The sequence below is a fragment of the Phoca vitulina genome, unplaced genomic scaffold (assembly GCF_004348235.1).
Source record: "Phoca vitulina isolate PV1807 unplaced genomic scaffold, GSC_HSeal_1.0 scaffold19, whole genome shotgun sequence".
NCBI classification, from domain to species: Eukaryota; Metazoa; Chordata; class Mammalia; order Carnivora; family Phocidae; genus Phoca; species Phoca vitulina.
The window spans coordinates 1,426,048-1,447,062 of NW_022589722.1; the positions used below are offsets into that span (position 1 = coordinate 1,426,048).

The window sequence follows — 21,015 nt, forward strand, 5'->3', positions numbered from 1 at the left end:
GAATGGAAAAAATTAGAAAATTGGGTAATGCAAAGTGTTATCAATAATGTGGAAACACTGCTGTACGGCTGGTGAAAGGAAAAGCTGGTACAGTCATTCTGGAAAGAAATCTGTCAGAATTTAAAAGTAGGTCTTTGTACGCCCTATCATGTATTAGCGACAAACTTTAATTAAAAATATTCTATTCACTGCAATGTAAAAAACAAAATATTTAAGGATAATGTTAACATTAAGATGTGCAAAGCTCCTATAATGATAACTATCAAATATTGCTTTAAAAAAAATCAAAGAGATATATCATACTCATGAGTAGAAAGACTCAAATTGTAAGTTGTCAGTTCTCAGTGATATATAAATTCAATAGACCCTTAGAAAGCTTTTCAGTAGAAATGGACAAATTTTAAAATGCATATGGAAATGCCAAAGATCTAGAATAGTCAATATAATCTTGAAAAAAGGACTCGTACTACCTGATCTCAAGACTTGCTATAAAGCCCCAGTCAGTAACCAAGACTATATGTTATGTGCAGAAAGACAAAAAAAATCAATTAATGGAAAATAATAGAGAGTACAGAAAATACCACACTTATAAAGTTAGTTGATTTTCCTTAAAGGTACTAAAACAAAAGAGGAAAAGAATATTTTTTTTCTCAACAAATAGTGCTGGACAACTGTATACAGGGAAAAAAGTGAATCTTGATTCCTACTTTACATCTTAAAAATGAATTTGAGATGAATTATGGCCCTAAATATAACTGCTAAAATTCTAAAATTTCCCGAAGAAAACAGCAAGATATTTTCAAAAATCTAGGGAAGGCAAAGATTTTTTTAAATAGAACACAAAAAGCATAAATCAAAAAAGATAAATTGTACTTCAAATTTAAAACATTTGTACTTAGAATTCAGAAAATAAAAAGAAATGAAAAGTCAAATCACATCCTAGGAGAAAAATTTGTATTTTCTTTCTCTCTTTCTCTCCCCCTCCTTCTTTTTCTCTCTCCCTCCCTCTCTTTCTTCATCCCACCGCCCTCTCTCTGCCCTCCACAGCCCTCTGCATGCAAACAATCCCTCCCCCACATGTACATATCTAATAAAGGTCTTGTATCTAGAATATATAGAAAAAATTCCCACAATTGATAATATAAAGACAAATATCTCAATTTATTTAAAAATGGTGAAGCTTTGAGAGACGTCACAAAGGAAGATGTTTGAATGGTTAATAAGCACACTGATTTAAATTAAAACAACAATGAAACACTACTACACAACACTAGAATTGTTAAAATTTAAAAGCCAGAAAGCACAAATGTGGGCAAAGATATGGAACAACTAGAACTCTCATGCATTACTAGTATAGTGAAAAATGATAAAACCATTTAGGAAAATAGGCACTTTATAAAGTTATAGGTACTCCTACTCTATGACCCATTAATTCTACTCCTAGATGTTTACTGAAAGGAAATGAAAACACATGTCTTCATAAAAACCTGTATGAAAATTACATAGCAGTTCTATTGATAAAACCCCCCCAAAAATGCAAACAACATAAATGTTTATCAACAGCAGAATGGATAAACTGTGGTATATTCTTACAATGGCATACCTACTCAGAAATGAAAAGAAATGAGCTCCTGATACATACAGCAACATAAGTGAATACCAAAATCAATAGAGTGAATGAAAATTCTGTATGATTGCATTTATATTAAGTTCAAGAGCAGAGAAAACTAACCTCTCCATGGTAAAAGAAATCAGAACAGTTGTTGCTTCTGAGGATAAATTACTGGAAAGAGGTACAAAGGAGCCATTTGCTAGTTATATTAGTCAGGGGACACTAGAGAAACAGAATCAGTAGGATATCTATAACTGTATTTATCTATATCTAATATATAAAATCTTATATAAAATCTCTTTATATATGTATATAGAACCTAGAATAGCCAGTACAATCTTGAAAAGCAACAGTAAGAAGAGTCATACTACCTGATTTCAAGACTTTCAGACTTGGCCTGAAATTTACATCATTGGCCCTCTGGTCTATCTAGCTATAGAATCGAGAGAGAGAGAGAGAGAGAGAGAGAGATGTATATACAGATATAAAGAGATTTTATAGATAGATTTGTTTATTTATTATACGAAATTATTATTTATTATAAGGAATTGGCTCATTTGATTATGGAGGCTAAGAAATCCTGTGATCTGCAAGCTGGAGATCCAGGAAACCCTGGAGACCCTGGTGGTGTAGTTCCAGTCTGACTCTGAAGGCCTGAAAACCAGGAGAACCAATGGTATAGGTTCTAGTCTAAGTCTAACTGCCTGATAACCAAGACAGCTGATAGTGTAAGATCCAGCCCAAGTCTGAAGGCCTGAGAACCGGAAGTGCTGATTTTTTAAGTTCCAGTCTTAAGACAGGACAAGACCTATGTTCCAGCTTCATCTGTCCAGCAGAGAGAGTGAATTCTCCCTTCCTCCACCTTTTTGTTCTATTTAGGCCCTCAGTGGATTAGATGATACCTGAGAGGGCAAGCTGGTATACTTAGTCTACCGATTCACATGCTAATCTCATCAAAAGCACCCTCAAAGACACACCCAGAAATAATGTTTAACCAAACATCTCAGTACCCTGTGGCCCAATCAAGTCAACACATAAAATTAACCATCACAGTAGTCATCTGTAAGAAATAACTAAACTGGACAGTGTAATTAGAAAATGAACAAAGGGTTTGAGTAGATACTTCACCTAAGAGACTACCCAGATAGAAATAAGCACATGAAAAGATGTTAAACATTATTAATCACTAGGAAAATTGTTAAAGCCAATATATAATGTCACTATACACCTATTAGAGTGATTAAAGTAAAATACTGACAATACTAAGTGCTGACAAATATGTGGAGCAACTGAATTTCTCATACATTTGCTGAGAATGGTACAGCCACTTGAAAAAAGACTGTTGATTTTTTATAAAGTTAAATATGCACTTATATGACTCAACAATTCTGCTCCTGGGCATTTTTCTTAGAGAAATAAACTTATGTTCATTCACAAACCTGTACATAAATGTTCACAGTAATTTTATTTGTAATAACCAAAAGTTGGAAACAAGTCAGATCTTCTTCAGTGATTGAAAGGATAAACAAATGGTGGCACATATGAATGGACATATAATAAAAAGGAATAAACAGCAACAAACTAGAACAAACCTCTGATACGTATAAAGATTTTGATGGATCTCAAGAACATTATGCTGAGTAAAAAAAAGACAATCTGAAATGGTTACATACTGTATGATTTCATTTACATAACATTCATAAAATATAATTATTGTGATGCAGAACATGAGTGGTTGTCAGTGATTAGGTTAGGAAGAGGGATATGACTAAAAGGAAAGCAGGGGAGTTTATTTGGGAAAATGGAATAGTTCTATATCCTGGTTGTGGTGATATTACATGAATTTATATGTATGATAAAATGTCATAAAAGTATAAACAAACCAAAAAAATAGTGCATGTGAAAACTGGTGAAGTCTTAATCAGGGCTGCGGTTTGGTAATCATACTGCACCAATGTAAATTTACTGGTTTTATGAATCACACTTCGATTATTGGGGAAGGGGGCTGGAAGTTATACAGGGAACTCTCAGTACCAATTTTTGCAACTTCTATAGAAATTTTAAGTTACTTCAAAATAAAAATTTTGAAAGTGATTGAATTTCATGTTTAAGGTCTATGCATTTCATTGCATGTAAATTATAGCTCTATAAAACATTTAAAGTACCTTCCATGCTCACATATGTTATATAATGAGGCCTCTGCCTTATTATATGAGAAAAGGGGTTTGTGCAATGATGATAATGTATTATGAATGGAGGGGTAAAATGAATGAATTAAATCTAGATCTCACAAATACAGTGCACAGTGAAAATAAGCAAGTTGCAGAAAAGAGATACCACTTACATTAATTTTGAAAATAATATTTTCACATTTTTTGAATACTTTTATAAGATAGCTTATAAATTAACTTTGCTTTATAAATTGTATTTCTCTTTTTAAAAAATCTAAATAATAAGGAAATAGGTATTTATTTTTATGTGTGCTGTTTAGGATATCTTCACTTCTAAAATTTTATAAATAAGTGTTTAATAAAATCTTATTTATGAAAAAAGCAGAAGAGGAATTCCCTGTTTTTTATTAAATGACAGAGATTCTGTATTTTTAATTAATTTTCATGGGTTGGAGGTGAATCAGGATCCAGATGCTTAGAAATCATGTTCAAAAATTCATGCTCCTCATTTCACTATGAAAATATGGGGGAATCATTAAACACTACATCAAAAACTAATGATGTACTATATATTGGCTAATTGAACATAATAAAAAAAAGAAAATATGGGGGGGAAGTATTATAAACCTTGCAGGTGGGAGCCACAAATGTGACCAGTTCAGAAAACAAAGATATATGAGAATTTTGCAAAATTACTATTTAATAAGTATTTGCTATTAAATTGCACATAAGAATATTCTTACCTAACATTGACTCAAAACTGTTCATTATGGTATAACCATACAAAATGTTTAATATCACAATGTTTTAGAATTAAACATACATTTTAAAAAAATATTTTATTTATGTATTTGACACAGAGAGAGAGCACAAGCAGGTGGAGGGGCAGGCAGAGGGAGATGGAGAAGCAGGCTCCCCGCTGAGCAGAGAGCTCGCCATGGGGCTGGATCCCAGGACCCTGGGATCATGACCTGAGCCAAAGGCAGATGCTTAACCCACTGAGCCACCCAGGCGCCCCTAAACATCTATTTTTTTTGTAGAATATATATATATATATATATTTTGTAGAATAAGTGTTAAAAGCATGGTCGGTCATATTCAGTTTTTAAGTGTATCCATTTTGCATGATATAGAAAAAACAAAGAAATCATAAAAAAATTCATCTTAACAGTTAAAGGAAGAATAATGTTCATTTTGAAAGCCAATGTTTTCAGAAATAGAATTGGAATACTAATGGATATGTGGCTATGTCAGATGTCCTGACTGACCTTTAACTAACCCCTTTATAAAACATCTAGATTTGCATTTAAGCTGCCAGGTGGCACCATTGTGAAATTGTTTATTCATGTTAAGTTTCACTTCTAAATTTGATTCCCTTTTATAGTCTGGCCTACTTAGTAACTGATATTAATTACTTTCTACTTTGGAAGAAACAGTCTTTTGGGTGTCAATGGTTAGATGGTAACGAGATTTTTGGAAGGCATACTTCACAAATATTTTCTTGACATGTAGGTATCATCATATTTGGAAAAGGCTTGGATTTCTACTTTTACATAGATGTAGTGAAATTATATCCTCAAACTGAAGGAAATAAAATATGATTTTAAGATCTTGAGTCTTGTAGTTAAAGCCTCTTTAGCTAGCAGGAGGGTCCCTGTGTTTTTGCCATGTTTTTCCTTGTTTTGTAACTGATCTCACCAAAACTGTTGTATCGCTTTGGTATTTCCCCCTTATTCTTGACTGGATCTTTTTAAGTCTTAGTATTGATGGAGCTATTCTAATGGAAATAATAGATATGTGCTTTTGTACACTAATTGAAATAAAGTTCAGAAAGAATGTATAACATTTTTCATACCAATCACAAGTATAAATTGGAAGCCATTTGTTATTTATTTCATTTTTAAACTGTTTTTTTTTACTGAGGTCTTCTGACAATACAGTTGTATCACTTAGCCAGGGACATCAAAAAGTGACTGACATAGAAGGGTTTCTATTCTGAATTAAGCAATAACAGACTTGCTTACTTACAATGAGAAGTTCATGCTTGTGATAGTGGGAAGAATTTGGGAAGGGGAATGAAAAGGAGGAGGGCAAAGATTTGAATTTGAAAGAGAATGATCTTTAGATTCTGTTTTCTTGAGATTTTGTAGCCCATCATATGGGGATAGCTTTTTAAGCACAGTGATAATTTTATGGCTTTATTTTGCTCTACTTAAATTTTTCTCACATAGAACATTAGGACAGTGCTTTCTCACAGGATTTCAAGCATCCTGTGGTTTGGGTTAAATCCCAGTTCTTTTGAGGCTGCCTTACTTTCCATCGTGGCATTTTCCTTTACTTCAGGGTTGAATCCTGATAAATCGGTACTTAATGATATTAACATTATGTAAAATAATATTTTATAAACAAGAAGTGATTCTTTCAACTGTTAAGTTCAGTCCCAGGTAGTAATAAAAGTTCAGATGGTAATTTTAGATGTGATAAATTATTTAATCCTATGTTCTTAAAATAATGTATCTTGAAATTTCTATATATTTACCATCACCCTTAAATTTGACTTACTGTATACTGTTTTTATGTTAAAAATGGTTTTAATGAGAAGGTAGAGATCTTTTGTGACTTTGTAGTATACAAATATGGGATGAAAGGCACTTTGAGGAATATTGTTGAGAAGACTAATACTTATAACTGGTAAAATATAAATACTGCAGAAAATAATCCAATATGACATTTCTAACATTCAATTAAGAATTAAATAATATACTTGGTAAATAAGTGATGTTAAGCTGTTTAAAGTTTCATCAGTTGCCTTTAAGATTGATTTTCATCAAAATTACTGTACTAAAATGTTTTCTTTTGTTGTACAGACTCAAATAGCAAACCTCAATTTTAAAATCGGCTCTTATTTGCAAAAAATGCTTTGACAGACTGCATTTGTTCTGCCTGGGCAGCAGTAAAGGATTGTGGTATCATTTTGAAGAAGGTTGTTTGACAGAGCCTGTTTGTTTATTTGGGGTAATGTGAGCTGCGTTCAGAAAATGCCATATTTTGTTTCATGATTGTATACATTCTGTCCCATTGCTCCCAGGCAAGACTTGTAAGCAGAGAAGACACGGATTTAGACCTTTTTTCCATGACCAGTGGAAGTGCTTTGTCTGTAAAGAGAGAAAAAAAAAATCAGGCACACAGACACTCAGCGGGATCTTCAAGTAAGTTGTGGTTTCCTTCAGAATTAATTTAGAAATCACAAATGAATTGATGGAACATAATGCCAACAAGCATTCTTTTATAGATAAGGGGTAGGATGCCAGCAACCAGAACTGCCTGAGAGTGTGTATTCGAATTTTTTCTTTCTTTCAATGCCTTCTTTTGATATAAAGCAAATTAAATTATTTATAAAACTAGCAGCATCAATTTTTATTTTAATTATATTCTGTGACTCAGTGTTCTACTCCCCCACCAGCCATGAATTATATTGAATATATGATCATTTAATTCTAAAGGAAATTTTTTGGCTAATTTTAAAAAGTTGGATTTATATATCAAACTAATGTAATTTGGCCTTTTGTCATCGATTTAATTAATGTTGTAGGTAACCTTAACTTTTAAAGGAAACTTTTTAAAATAGCAGATTTTCGATAATAATACTATACTGTCAAAACCCTGCTTTAAGAACTATTTCTGCTGAGTAGATGACAACTTATATTTATTAATAATGACTTTTTATGCTTGCAAACTTGTCACACACATCTATTATCTTTAATATGATTTCAACAAGAATTGCATTGTGGTTATTAACTCTGAAAAAAATAAACATTTAAAAATATTTGTATCTTGTGGTAATAGAGTCTAATTTTTTCAAACTCTTCATATACCCTAGAGGTTTTGAAATATCTTCTAAAATGTTTTGGTATATTAGTATAAAAGATGTTTTATTTGATATATTTTGTTAATTTCCCCAAAGTATAGTGAACCTCAAAAGTCCACATATTAACTTATACTTTATTATAAGTATTAAGTTTTTTTGAAAAAGTTTTATTACTCATTTATATTATAGTTTTATACATACAAAGTCAATACTTTTTTTTTTAAGATTTTATTTATTTATTTCACAGAGAGAGAGAGACAGAGCACAGCAGGGGACTGGCAGGGAGAGGGAGAGGGAGAAGCAGGCTCCCCGCTGAGCAGGAAGCCTGACGTGGGGCTTGATCCCAGGACTCTGGGATCATGACCCAAGCCAAAGTCAGACAGTTAACCAATTGAGCTACCCAGGTGCCCCACAAAGTCAATACTTGATTCAATGTGAAAAATTCAAATTATCCCAATTGGTGCTCTATAGATAAATGAAAACTTAAAAATGATTCTCTTTTTATCCAGGCATGCGGCATTATTAGAGTCTAGTCATTTAAATCCATTAATAAATGCAAGTTCACTTTGAAAAATTTTAATTTGGTCTTCAAATAATGATTTTAATATATCTAATTTAAAAATATTTCCAGACTTCAAAGTTCTTAGAATGTTTGAATTTCTTTACTTGATTATAGAATCTGATCACAAAATTTGCTCTAGTCAATATGGTTAAGAAAGAAACATTTTATATTTTAGGTTTATTCACTAAGTAAAATTATTGATCTAGTATAACACTTTTGCATTATTAACATAATTTGTTAATTACATCAACTTTCAAAATATATATTACATTCAGAAGTAATCAAGCTGTGTTACACATAATAATGAATAATGCTATTCATTTTAAGCATTGCATATTATGAATTCATAATATATCACTTTGGAGCAGTGTACAAAACAAACAAATTGCCTTGTCACATTACAGAATATCAAAGTTTCTATTTATAATGTATCATCTGACTATTAAAACATAAATATCTCAATAAATCAACAACTGTCCTAAAATGTACTTTACCTTTCACTTTATCTTTCACTTACATGACATCAAATCATAGATTTTAGAGAATACAAGATCATTATATAGAGTTAATTTTTTAAATAGTCTTATTTTCTTTTTAAATTTTAATTCCAGTATAGTTACCATACAGTTTTATATTAGTTTCAAACACACAATATAGTGATTCAACAACACATTCTCTAAGGAACTGTAATATGGCTATCCTCACTGATTCCAACTGGTTGTCAGTAAATGACATTATAACAAACACTACAATCACTAAATCTGCTCACTAAGTGACAATTTAAGACAAACCATTTTAGAAAAATAGAGTTTTTATCCAATAACAGAATGATTATGAATAAAATACCACTTACTGAATTATTGTAGTTACTAGTTTACTACAACATCTGTATAATATAATGGTAAAATGTGCGCTCTGGCATCAGTTTGCCTGAATTTGTACCATGACAATTTCCTCATCCTTAAAATGGGAATGCTAAGACAAGTACTATACCTACCTTGAGGAGTTGTTGTTAGGATAAAATGTAGAGCATTTAAAACAATATCTGGTACAAAACAGGTACGTAATAAATAGTCTTTATAATTGCCACCTCCACAAAGCTGTGAAGAAGAAGCATTTGAAGTAAGATATTAGAGTCGCTAGTGTCTAGGGACATGGGCTAACTAGCTCAGCTTATAAGAAACGTACTCTTGAATAGTTATTTAACTAAAAAACTTGGGGTAGCCTGTTATCCACAGAAAACTTTAACCATCAACATCCTTGGGTCCTAGGACTCCATGGCCCTGGGCCAACCACATACAGCTTTGGTATTTTGAAAGCTCTTTTTCCTCCAGCTTTTTCTCTCTCTTAAAAAACTTGTCACCTTATTAAAACTAAAGTATTTCTTTTAGCTTTGCAAGCCAAATCTAGAGAGTAGTTTATGGGCTGCAGCTATAAAACTCTTTCAGCCTTTGAACTTTTCTAGGTATTTCTCTTTCTCTATTGCTATAATATTTGTATCATGTATTCTGTAGACACAGATAAAATCAGGTTTAAAATCCCAGTTCCGCTATCACACATTAAGTTATGTGACCCTAACTCTAAGAACAAGTTAGCTCTCTGGAAAATGGGAATAATAATGTCTATCTCATAGAGTTTGGGTGAGGAAGAAATGAGTAAAAATATAGGTAAAGCATGTGATACATTGCCTAGAATATAGTAAGTACTTGTTTATATTATTTTTGTTTTATGTTTTATGTTGCTGTTGCATAATTTTAAATGACTTCAAAGTAGAATTGTCTTTCTTCTCTGTGTGTCAAATAATACCAGAACAGTGTATTTCAGCATCATGCTAGTCATCTCAAGCAAAATTGTCTTAGAGAATTTCCGAAGTTCTCTTCCCTTTCCTTTTAGGTCTTTCTGCTTTCTTATAAAAGGCCAAGACAGTGTTCTGCTACATGGCCTTCTAATCTAAAAGATGAAAGAGGTCACATTCTTGGGGTGCCTGGGTGGCTCAGTCGTTAAGCGTCTGCCTTCAGCTCAGGTCATGATCTCAGGGTCCTGGGATCGAGCCCCACATCGGGCTCCCTGCTCCGCAGGAGGCCTGCTTCTCCCTCTCCCACTCCCCCTTCTTGTGTTCCCTCTCTCGCTGTGTCTCTCTCTGTCAAATAAATAAATAAAATCTTTAAAAAAAAAGAAAAAAGAAAAGAAAGAGGTCACATTCTTATGTTTAAAATGCCATTTGCAAAATGAGTGTGCAAATAAATTCCTCATTTAGACAATATTTAGACAAAATATTTGATTTCCTTAAATGATTTTGGTTTTCTCAATTAATTTTTCCATTTAATACTGAAAATAAAGGATGCATTAATAATAATAATTTTATTGCTATAACAATTTATAGCCTTACACATTTATTTTAATTATCTTTTCTTATTTATACTAATTATTTTTCTTTGACAGCTAATATAAATAAGACTTGGATTTTATTTACTTTGCCTTTGACCCAAAAAATTTAGGAAGGAAAAGCCACAACTTGAATCCATCTTTTCTTGTTCCAAACCCAGTGCTATCTTGCTTCCATGCACTAATATATAATAGCTTAACTGTAACAATAGAACATAATTAATGTAGTTCTTATGCATTTACTGAATGATCACTGCTCACTATATACCTAGTTTAGGTTCCCAATTGCCTCCTCCTAATAATTTCTGTATGTTCTAGGACATACTCCATTTTCAGAGTTAGCTAGGGATTGAGAATCCACATTCCCCCTGTAATAGTGCATAATCAGCCCGAAGTCAATTTCTTCTTTAAGTATATCTAAATTCTCTTGAAATGTAAGCCCTTTTAATATGGTACTGAATTTTATGAATATGGAAAAACACATTTATTTTACAAGTGAAGCAGTTAATGTAGTTAAAGTGCGTGAGAAAGGCTTCGCAGAGGCAAAATATTTGATTTGTACCTGGAATGACATTTGGGATGTAAGTAAGGAAAGAAGTGGAAGAAAGCCATCTTAACAAAAGCAAAGGATAAAATATGAATATATGTTTGTTTAACATTGAGCAGTATGTCTGGACCAGAGCTTGCACATACTGAAGTAATGCAAAATAAGATTGAATTAAAGATGAAGCCTAGTTTCAGGTAAGTTTGAAAGTAAAGTTGAATTTTGAAAGGCTTAGTCTCTAGTAAGGAGGAAAATCTCTCTCAGTAGTACTAATCAGACTTCCTTTCAGATTTTGTTGGCCACAACAGTGTCATACTGATTTTTTTATGTTTATTGTTTATTCTCCTTCTCCCCTGCTAGCATGTATGTTCCAGGAGGGCAGGGAATTTAATGTAGTATCCTAGGTACCTAGAACAGCTCCCTGGCATGCAGGCCCTGTAATGTACATGTAATGAGTGAATGAGTGGATGACTGACTGACTGACTGACTGACTGGCTGAAATGAAGCAGGAAATGTCAGATAAGAGCTAGAAAGAGGGTATTCGACATTTTACTTCTCCATAGTGGGAGACAGGCTGTTCTGACAAAGAAGGAGGGTAAAAGATTAACTGTTTGGTAGACCTTCAACAGTATCTGCTAAAGCTCCTAAGAGTACCTGATCTGTCCAGCATCCTGGTATGTACAATCTGTCCAAACAGTAAGGGTTTTCTTCCAGGTAAGTATTTCAAACAACCAATCAAGAGATTCAGATTCCCATGGATCCAACCTACTTGAAGCAAATCCTACCATTTGTTCAATCAAAAATATTTATGGGGTGCCCTTGAAGGCTCAGTGCATCACACAGGTGAGAGAGTGCTGAGCAACACCAGTATATCTCTGGCCTTCATGGATTTATAATTTATACAAATATATGTTGTAACAGTCTGGGTCCAATCAGAAGAGAGCTATCATACAGTAGGTTAAACAGGGAAAGTTTAAGTATTATTATGTATACTAAAGTATTATCCGTATCAGCTATGAAATATAAAGAAACTCTATATGATACCCTAGGACTGAGGGAGAGCACCCAAGGAAGAACAAACTTGGAAGGGGTTCAGATTTCACTGGAGAAGGTATAGTTCAGCCACCAGATATCAGACGAGCTCCCTGGTTTGGCCAGACCAAAGCTGGTCTGGAGTTACCGGGCAAACAATGGGCAGTTCTCTGGAGTGCAGGAGGGGGAGCAGGTAATGAGCAATTGGTAGTATAGGCATGCAGTGAGAATGGGTACTGATAAGGCAGGAGGTGATTTCCCTTTGGTTTCCCTGTGGAGAGGATAGCACACAGATTATCGCTAGGCTGAACCTGTGGGATTGCAGAGAAATCTTGTTCTGGGACTGTGGCTCAGGCAGGCTGTATCAGAGGTCCTGAACCCACAATGCCAACTCCATCCACTCCTATGCCAGAAATCGCAAAACCCCTTCTTCCAGCAGTGTCCCTTCAGCACCCGCTATTGAGAAAGCTTAACATTTTTCTCACTTTAAGGAGAAATGCTTAAAGAAATTATTTTATCACAAAACAATGAAGGGTATTCATTGCTTATGCATTGATAACTGACATATGCATGCACTAAATTACTACTTTCTGAATATAACAACATATATGTGTATGAATTATATATATTTTATGAATTATATGATTTATATATAATTATATATATGCATATATAAATACTTATATGTATAAATATATAATCATATGAATTATATATATTTTATATATATGTGTATATATATATATAAAAAACATCTTTACAAAGGTAAATTGGACTCACTGTTCTTCTCTTTAAGAGTCACAGCTTGGACCAAAGGCCTAGTATTATTTTACTCATGGCATCTTAGGCCAGGAAATATGCTTGGGTGAGAAAAACTGTGAAAAAATTTTCACAATTGAGAAGAATTGAGGAAAAGAATAAGAAGACCTCAAATTGTTAAGAGAATGTCATTGCATCATTCTTTTTCTCTTTCTTCTAAGTTTTAGAAACTATGTCATTAACTAGGGAAATTAATTAACTAAGAAATGACTTTATTTTTTTAAAGATTTATTTATTTGAGAGAGAGAGAGACCATGGGGAGAGGGACAGAGGGAGAGAATCTTCAAGCAGACTCCCTGCTGAGTGCAGAGCCTGAAGTGGGGCTCAATCTCATCACCCAGGAGATCACGACCTGAGTAGAAACCAAGAGTCTGACACTTAACCAATGGAGCCATCCAGGCACCCCAGGAATGACTTAATAAAGTGTAGTACAGCCCTCACTAAACTGGAATTATGAAGTCCAGAGATAAGAAATGATTAATATGCCAGTTGCATTTTTAAACACAGTGAGAGACATTGGTAAGAGTATGTGTTAAGAGACTGGGAAACAGACATCTAATCCTGGCATGGCTCCTCACCAGTTTGTGACCTTAGTTAAGCCCTTTACAACTCCTTTGTAAATCTAGTAGGTAAAAGGCAGCCTGGAATAAAGGAAAGGAATTTGAAAGGCCAGATCTGAATCTGAATCCCAGTTCTCACGCTTGTGTTTTTGTGAGCTTGGATGAGATATTTCAGGTTTGGTTTGTCCATTTAGAAAATGTCATGGAAAATTAGATAAATATATATGTATTTTTGCCCTCACGTGAAAAAAAAGATGGAAAAAGAAAAAACAAACATAAAGGAGACCCAAGAGTCCCGATAACTTTAAAATTCCATAATTCTGCAAATAGAATGATAAAACTTTGTATGTGACAATTTCCCAATTAAAATGCAATGGAAGCTATTATTTCTGATATTTTATAGTATGAAAATCATGTTTGTAACTGAAAATTTTCTCCACACTGTAATACTTCTGATCTCAAATGTTTTCAAATTGTCTCTAATTACTTTAGCTAAGTATAGTCAACTGAGATGGGAAAAAAATAAACCTTTCCTTTGAATGTTTTCCAAGTAAAGATCAGAAAATCCCCATCATCTATGAGAAATGACAGCTATTTCATAAAATCAAGTTGAATTTTAAAAAGCTAGAAGTGATTCTGAAACTCAACATGCCTATTGTAAAAATTTGGCTTAAGGATATTCTACTATAAATACTTAGTGGTGGGTATCTTGATGTTCTAATACATTTTTTTTTTAATGTGAGAAAAGACAAACAAACAAAATTTCCTAATAAGAACCCAGTCAGCAATTCATAGGGTGTACTTGGAAATGATCTTTAGCTTAATCCTTAGCTGGATGTTTACTTTTTAGAAAGAAGTTGTTTGTAAATTTAATATTGAAGACACTAAAGAGGAAACTAGGTATAAACGTACAGCTACAAGGTTATTTAATGAATAGGTTATCCTGAAAGTAATTAGTAAAATCTATGATGTTTTGTACAAATGTAAAGTGTTATGACGGGAAAAACAAAGGAATAACATGTTAGGCAGCTGTACTCTATAAGACAAATTTCAGCTTTTCAATTTATAAGACTTTGTGAAAGGTGGTCTTGCTTTTAAATCTGATTATTCTCAGGCAGAATATCAGAGAACCAGAGCTATAGTCCCTTCTGAAGTATGTTTTGAAGAGAACTCTAGTATATTTATGGGCCAAAACTAGAAGGAAAGAGAGGCAGTCTCTCTTTTTTTTAAGGGTTCTCTTTTTGAAGATGAGGTTAATATTAGTAATATTTTATATTCACTTTGAATGAATTGTACCTTGGAAGTTATTTGTGGCGGTCTTGTTCAATGAGTATTTATTGAACACTTAATATATATTAGGTATGATTATATGTTGTAGGGATAATTTCAAATTCAATTCAGTTCAGATTCAATTAAATATCAAAATTCTAAACTTTTTAAAAATGCAGGTCAGCCTCTCTACCTTATAATTATACTTAATATAGCAAGTGTGTTAAAAAGTAGAGCTTAAATTCCACATATGAATAACATCATATGGTATTTGTCTTTCTCCTACTGACTTATTTCACTTAGCATAATACTCTCTAGCTCCATAGCAAATGGCAAGATTTCATTCTTTTTTATGACTAATATTCCATTGTATGTATATACCACATCTTCTTCTGTAATTAGCATTTTGACCTCTTTGACAGCTCTGCTACTTGCTACTGATCCCTTACATTGTGTAACTTAAATTTACAAATCAGTGGATTTTCTCACTGGATGTCTAGAAATGTTTTACATGTAATTTATTTTTTGTCACATAGAGTGGTCAAAGGTGAGTAAAAGTTACATTTAATCATGTACCTGTTTGCATATTTTTCAGCACAAACTGAAACTATACATAAAAAGAATAAATTGAGTTTTGGTTCAATTGCCCACTAATTAGCATATTGGTTTTACTTATACCTGGCCTTTAAAAAAATCTAGATAGTTACATCATTCTATTTTCTTCGTATACTATCTTGGAAAAACATGTAGTCTCTAGTCTATATCAAATTTTGCAAAGTTCAAAGGAGACACTCTCATTAATATTACTTTATTAACTCATGTGTTCATATAATACAGCCAAAATCAACTCAAATATGGAAGTATTCTTTGAACACCTTCAAAAATTCCAGTAACAACTCATCTGCAAAGACCTTGAGGAGTAAACAGAGAGACAGTAGCATAAATAAAGGATAAGAAAGTTTGAAAAAAACTTTTGTAATTCTTAAATTTAAAAAATCATGTTAGGGTTTATGAAATCATATAAAAATATAGGTGGGCATAGATATGGATACACGTATAGAAATATCTTTCTCTTGTATTTCCTCACTTACAGAAATTGAACATTGTATTGTTTTTCATTGATACCTTTTATTCCTTTTTTAGTTTCATAGGCCTTATTTCCAGGTAATGGGCAGTTGTTTCCAGTCCAAGCCATGCAAAAACAGATATGCATCTCACATTGGCTAACCTAATGATTTTCTTTATGGTACTGTTACATCAGAGGCATACTTTACTTCTGTTAAACATGATACTGTCTTCTTTACAATATATCTTAGTCATTTGAAGCTGAGTTTCAACTGTGTTACTATCACTTACCTTTGGGCAAATAGTTTAACAGCATTACTTCAGTTTCCCCATTTTTAAAATGAGGGTGATGTGTATCTTGTGGAGTTATAATGAGGATTGAAAAGAGTTGGTGAAAATAAAGTGCCAAGCAAGGGGCTGGGACGTAGTGAACTCTTAAATCCCTTCAATGTCACATTTTCAGGCAAGTTATGAGTGAATTGACAATGACAGAGATTTGAAGAGCATGTGTGCGATGAGAAAATGTGAGCACTAACATGTAATACCCATAATAGTTTTGAGAGTAAAAAGTAATATAACTGTGCTCAAGCAAAAAAATTTTTGGTGCTAAATGCATAATGAAGAGCTGTTAAATATGTGCCCTTTTAATTAACTGCCATACTAAATGGCATAAGTGATGGTGTTCTATCTACAAAATCTCCTAATAAAATAATTCCATGATACCACCATCTATGCCGAATGTTGTAAAAATTCATTGTATAAGAACTAAAAATTGACCGTTGTATTTCCCATTTAAATGATTCAAACTTCTATCCCACTATAGATGTTATATTTTTGTCCAGATAAAAAGAAGGTAAGGATAAGACTTTATAAACAATTACGACCAAGTTAAGCTTTTTTTATTCTATATACAAAATCTGGCTTTGCTTATCATCTTTTTTTTTTTATCTGAAGTATTTGATTTAAAGTAACATGTCAATGGGGCGCCTGGGTGGCTCAGTCATTAAGCGTCTGCCTTCAGCTCAGGTCATGATCTCAGGGTCCTGGGATCGAGCCCCACATAGGGCTCCCTGCTCCGCAGGAGGCCTGCTTCTCCCTCTCCCACTCCCCCTGCTTGTGTTCCCTCTCTCGCTGTGTCTCTCTCTGTCAAATAAATAAATAAAATCTTTTTAAAAAAATAAAGTAACATGTCAATAAAAGAGCTATAGCTACATCACATAGAATTTTTTTAAAAAATTGTTCAGCAAGACTTGGTCTCTAAATAATATAAAGTTGTAAACTTTAAGGTTCTTTTTATTATTGCTTAAACCATTAACTCTGACTTTTCTTGGTCTCAAATTTTTTGGCAGAAGCTTTAAAAATACAAATTGGATAGGTCTTTTATTCTGTTCCTGAACTTTGACAATTAATCAAACAAACACATTAACACTTTAACCCTTAAAATATTCCCAAACCAGAACTAGATAATCAAAATTAATTATACCAAGAGCATGTTTACATGGTTGGTGGAATCATCTAATACGTATGTATTAAATGTCTAGTACAAAGTAGGCACATAATAAATAGCTGTTGATTTAATGTCCGTTAACAACTTGATACTGCCTATTTCCAAGATCTAAGACAATTTAATGAAACAGTCAACAATGATTCCAGACACAGTTAAATGTAACAGTTATTAGTACCCACAGAACAGTGTTTACAGATCTAAAACATAGTTTCACCAGCAGCTGACATTATCCAGAGAATGACAAATTTCAACTGTATTTGTGTGAGAAAACTAATTGTACATATGTCAACTACATTTATTCTTTGTAAAAAAAAAAACAAAAAACCACACATTTTTAATATTTTTGAGGACAGGATCCACGCATGCTCTTCTGATATTAGATTAAAGCATCATGCTTCTGACTGTAGTGTTCTAGTTCTTATGCCTTTCTTTCATGTTCATTTCCTTTTTAAAAATAAACTGCTATACTCTGAATTTTGGGGTGAGGTTGTTATTGTTGTTGCTTTCAAACCAATTTCTTACACTAGCTAATGTGGTGAGTAAATAAATGGGTATGGTCAAATGTGAAATGCATTTGTCAAATGAATGAAACTGAAGTGCAATAATATAATAAATCCTCAGGCTAGTCATGTTTATTGTTGCCAAATGTCTCCCTGCTAAGAACTAATAAGCATGAAAAGGGATAATAAAAGTTTCCATGAAAAGTTTTTGGGAAATCTATCCACAAGTCTTCACTATCTGGGAATGTGGAAATAAGTATTTGTTCTATACAAGTTCCATATGAGGACTGTAAAGATGGAATTATTAGAATAGAGTAAAATGGAAAGCAACTACAGTGTGATCGTTACTAATATTATTTGACACATGGAAGAAAATTGACAGGGAAGGTCCACTGTAAGGCAGAATAGAACGATGCCTGCTATAAAATAGGCACTAAACAAATACATGTTGAATGACTGTGTAAATAAAAGGACAACTTTAAGATTTAATTTATTTGAGAGAGAGAGAGAGAGAGCGAGAGCTCTGTGGGGGGAACAGGGTGGAAGGACAGAGGGAGAGGGAGAGAATCCAAGTGGGCTCCCTGCTGAGTGCCAAGCCCTACGTGGGCCTCGATCTCACGACCCTGAGATCACGACCTGACCCAAAATCAAGAGCCGGATGCTTAACTGTCTGAGCCACTCAGGCACCTCTAAAAGGAAGATTTTAAAACTAAAGCTTTCTAAGACCTCAAGTGATCTCGAAAATCTATTTTGGGTTTTAAATGTTTAAATTCCAAAGGATAACTGCTTAATGATAAACATTTGAAGATTTACTTAAAATGCATATTTTTGCTAAAAGTTCACTTTAGCTAAATTAATTAACATGGCAAAGTGAGGGGTAAGACAAAATTAAAATAGAGTGTTATATAAGAACTGGGTTATTTCAAAAGAATAGACATATCAATTAAGGGTAGAAAATACTCTCAATTATTAGCATCATTTATACCACTGGTCTTTAATTACGAACAATTATAGACACTTGGTTGTAAATATAATAAAATTGAATAGAGTCCTGAAGAGAACAATAAAAAAAAATTACTAAAGGAGTTGGGAATAGACATTACCTGAATTGACAAGAGTAAAGGGACATATGATCTGATTTTTAGAAGCAACAGTGTGCAGCAGAATATGGATAGCTGGGTAGCTTTTAGATTGTTAACTCCTCAATGAGTTACAATTTTTATTTCCTAGTCAATTTAGAAATTTAAACACTCAATAAGTATCTACTAGTGTGGTGGGAGGCCAGAAAATTGCATTTATCAAAGTTATATAGAATAGTTAACAATGGAAAGAAGAGTTTTAAGTTAATTTAAGGGCCACATGACAGAAAGCAAACCTAGTTCTGAAAAAAAAAAATCACAAAACCTATTTGTATTTTACAACCAAAAATAAATCACTCAAAAACATTCCTCTAGGAAAAAAAATAAAAATAATATTGAACAATATTAGTATGAGAACCACAGAATTTATCAAAATACGACAATATTTTTAGCACCACATTCTAGCCATCTTTGTGTGTGTAGAGACAGCTACAAGGTATCCTCAAGAAGACATCAACACAATAGGGTGTTACAAATAGTAAAACCTGGCAAATAGTGTGTACAATAAGGAGGCCTTAAAAATTCTGATCAAATATGAAGGGTAGCTATTATAAAAGATAAATAGGCAAAATACAAAAGTAAAAATCTTTATAATATCTATCAAAATAAGATTCCTCACTCTATTTGATATGTATTAGCTTTTATGCTCATTAGGAATTGTTTTCAAATAAATATACGTAGCCAAGGCAAATTATATGTGTCTGGTTTAGAAATAATAGGCATCGTGATTTTTACCAACAATAACAAATACTGTGGATATTTTCTATCAAATGTACCAAACCTAACTGATTTTCTTAGTCATATGTCTCTTAACTATTGGGTAAGACAAATAATTGTAAATGTCATTGTCCAATTGAAATATTGAGAAACAAATTTTATTAATATTTTTATAAGTTATAGAAAAAAATTTTAGTCACTGAACAAGCTTGAAAACAATTTGGGAAACAAGCAAATGATTTATTGAGGAAATCTGAATATAATATAGACAACCTGTTATTTGTTTTGTTTTCATTCTCAGTGTTAAGACTTTATCTAATTGAAGTTCACTGTAAATGATCATTATAACTCAAGGTTGGACATAGCAATGACCTCAAAAAGCAACTGTTATTTGAACACTGTAATGACTACCTCAACCTCAAACTTGCCCAATGTAACTCATTCACAGCGCTTAAATTGATGTAAAACCTTTGCTGCTAAAAATTTGTTCTGGTCACTTTCATTAAAATGTTGAATTTTTTTTTCTCCATGCTTTACTTGTGCTGTATCTGCTGTTAAGCAATGCAATATGGGAAGGACTTTGAAAGGATTTCTATATCCAGACACATATTGTTGGGTGTATTGATGAAAATCCAATGACGTATTCCTATATATCATGAAATTTCTATTTTGACCGGTTTAACGAAGTTTTTTTTATACATACCAGGAGAGTCATTCAAAGCATTTTACATATTAAATTACTTATCAAAACACAGCATATATAGACCTTGACATTTGTTAAAGAACCAAGGATTTAACCAAAAAATTTTTTAAAGGACCAGAACAAATCTTTAGCAGAACACAGATTATGTGGCAAAGAAGTGACTTACTAGAAGATAGAGCATACTTACCAAGACATACTTTCAGCATATATGTAAGAAACGGAGTGGTTAATTTGTATGATCACCTTAAAATATGCAGCAGACTGTTGTTAAAAAACATTAAATCTATAACAATAATGTTGCAGGAAAGTGACAAAAACTGTTAAAGATCCTTTAGTCATAATTTTTTTTATTCCGGGAGCCCATCAGTAGGTCTAGCTCTAATGTCAATTTTTTGAGGCAAGTTTCCCTCACTATTGTATTTTCATGAGGGTAAGTAATTTTAGAATGATTATACATCGACTATTAAATTGCTTCTTTATTTTCTTTTTTCCATTTCTAGAGTAGTTACAGGACAAAGTAATAGCTTTACAATAAATGCCAATATGTGGTTCCTTTATAGAT

At 32.7% G+C, this 21,015-nt stretch overlaps 1 protein-coding gene across 1 annotated transcript in view; it reads left to right on the forward strand.

Moving 5' to 3' along the window:
* Positions 1–7,024, forward strand: part of LRRIQ1 (leucine rich repeats and IQ motif containing 1) — a 189,669-nt gene extending 182,645 nt beyond the window's left edge. The window contains exon 25 of the mRNA XM_032416672.1: positions 6,872–7,024. Coding sequence (XP_032272563.1) covers positions 6,872–7,024 — 153 coding nt within the window. The remainder of the gene's footprint in view (positions 1–6,871) is intronic.
* The last annotated feature ends 13,991 nt before the right edge of the window (positions 7,025–21,015 follow it).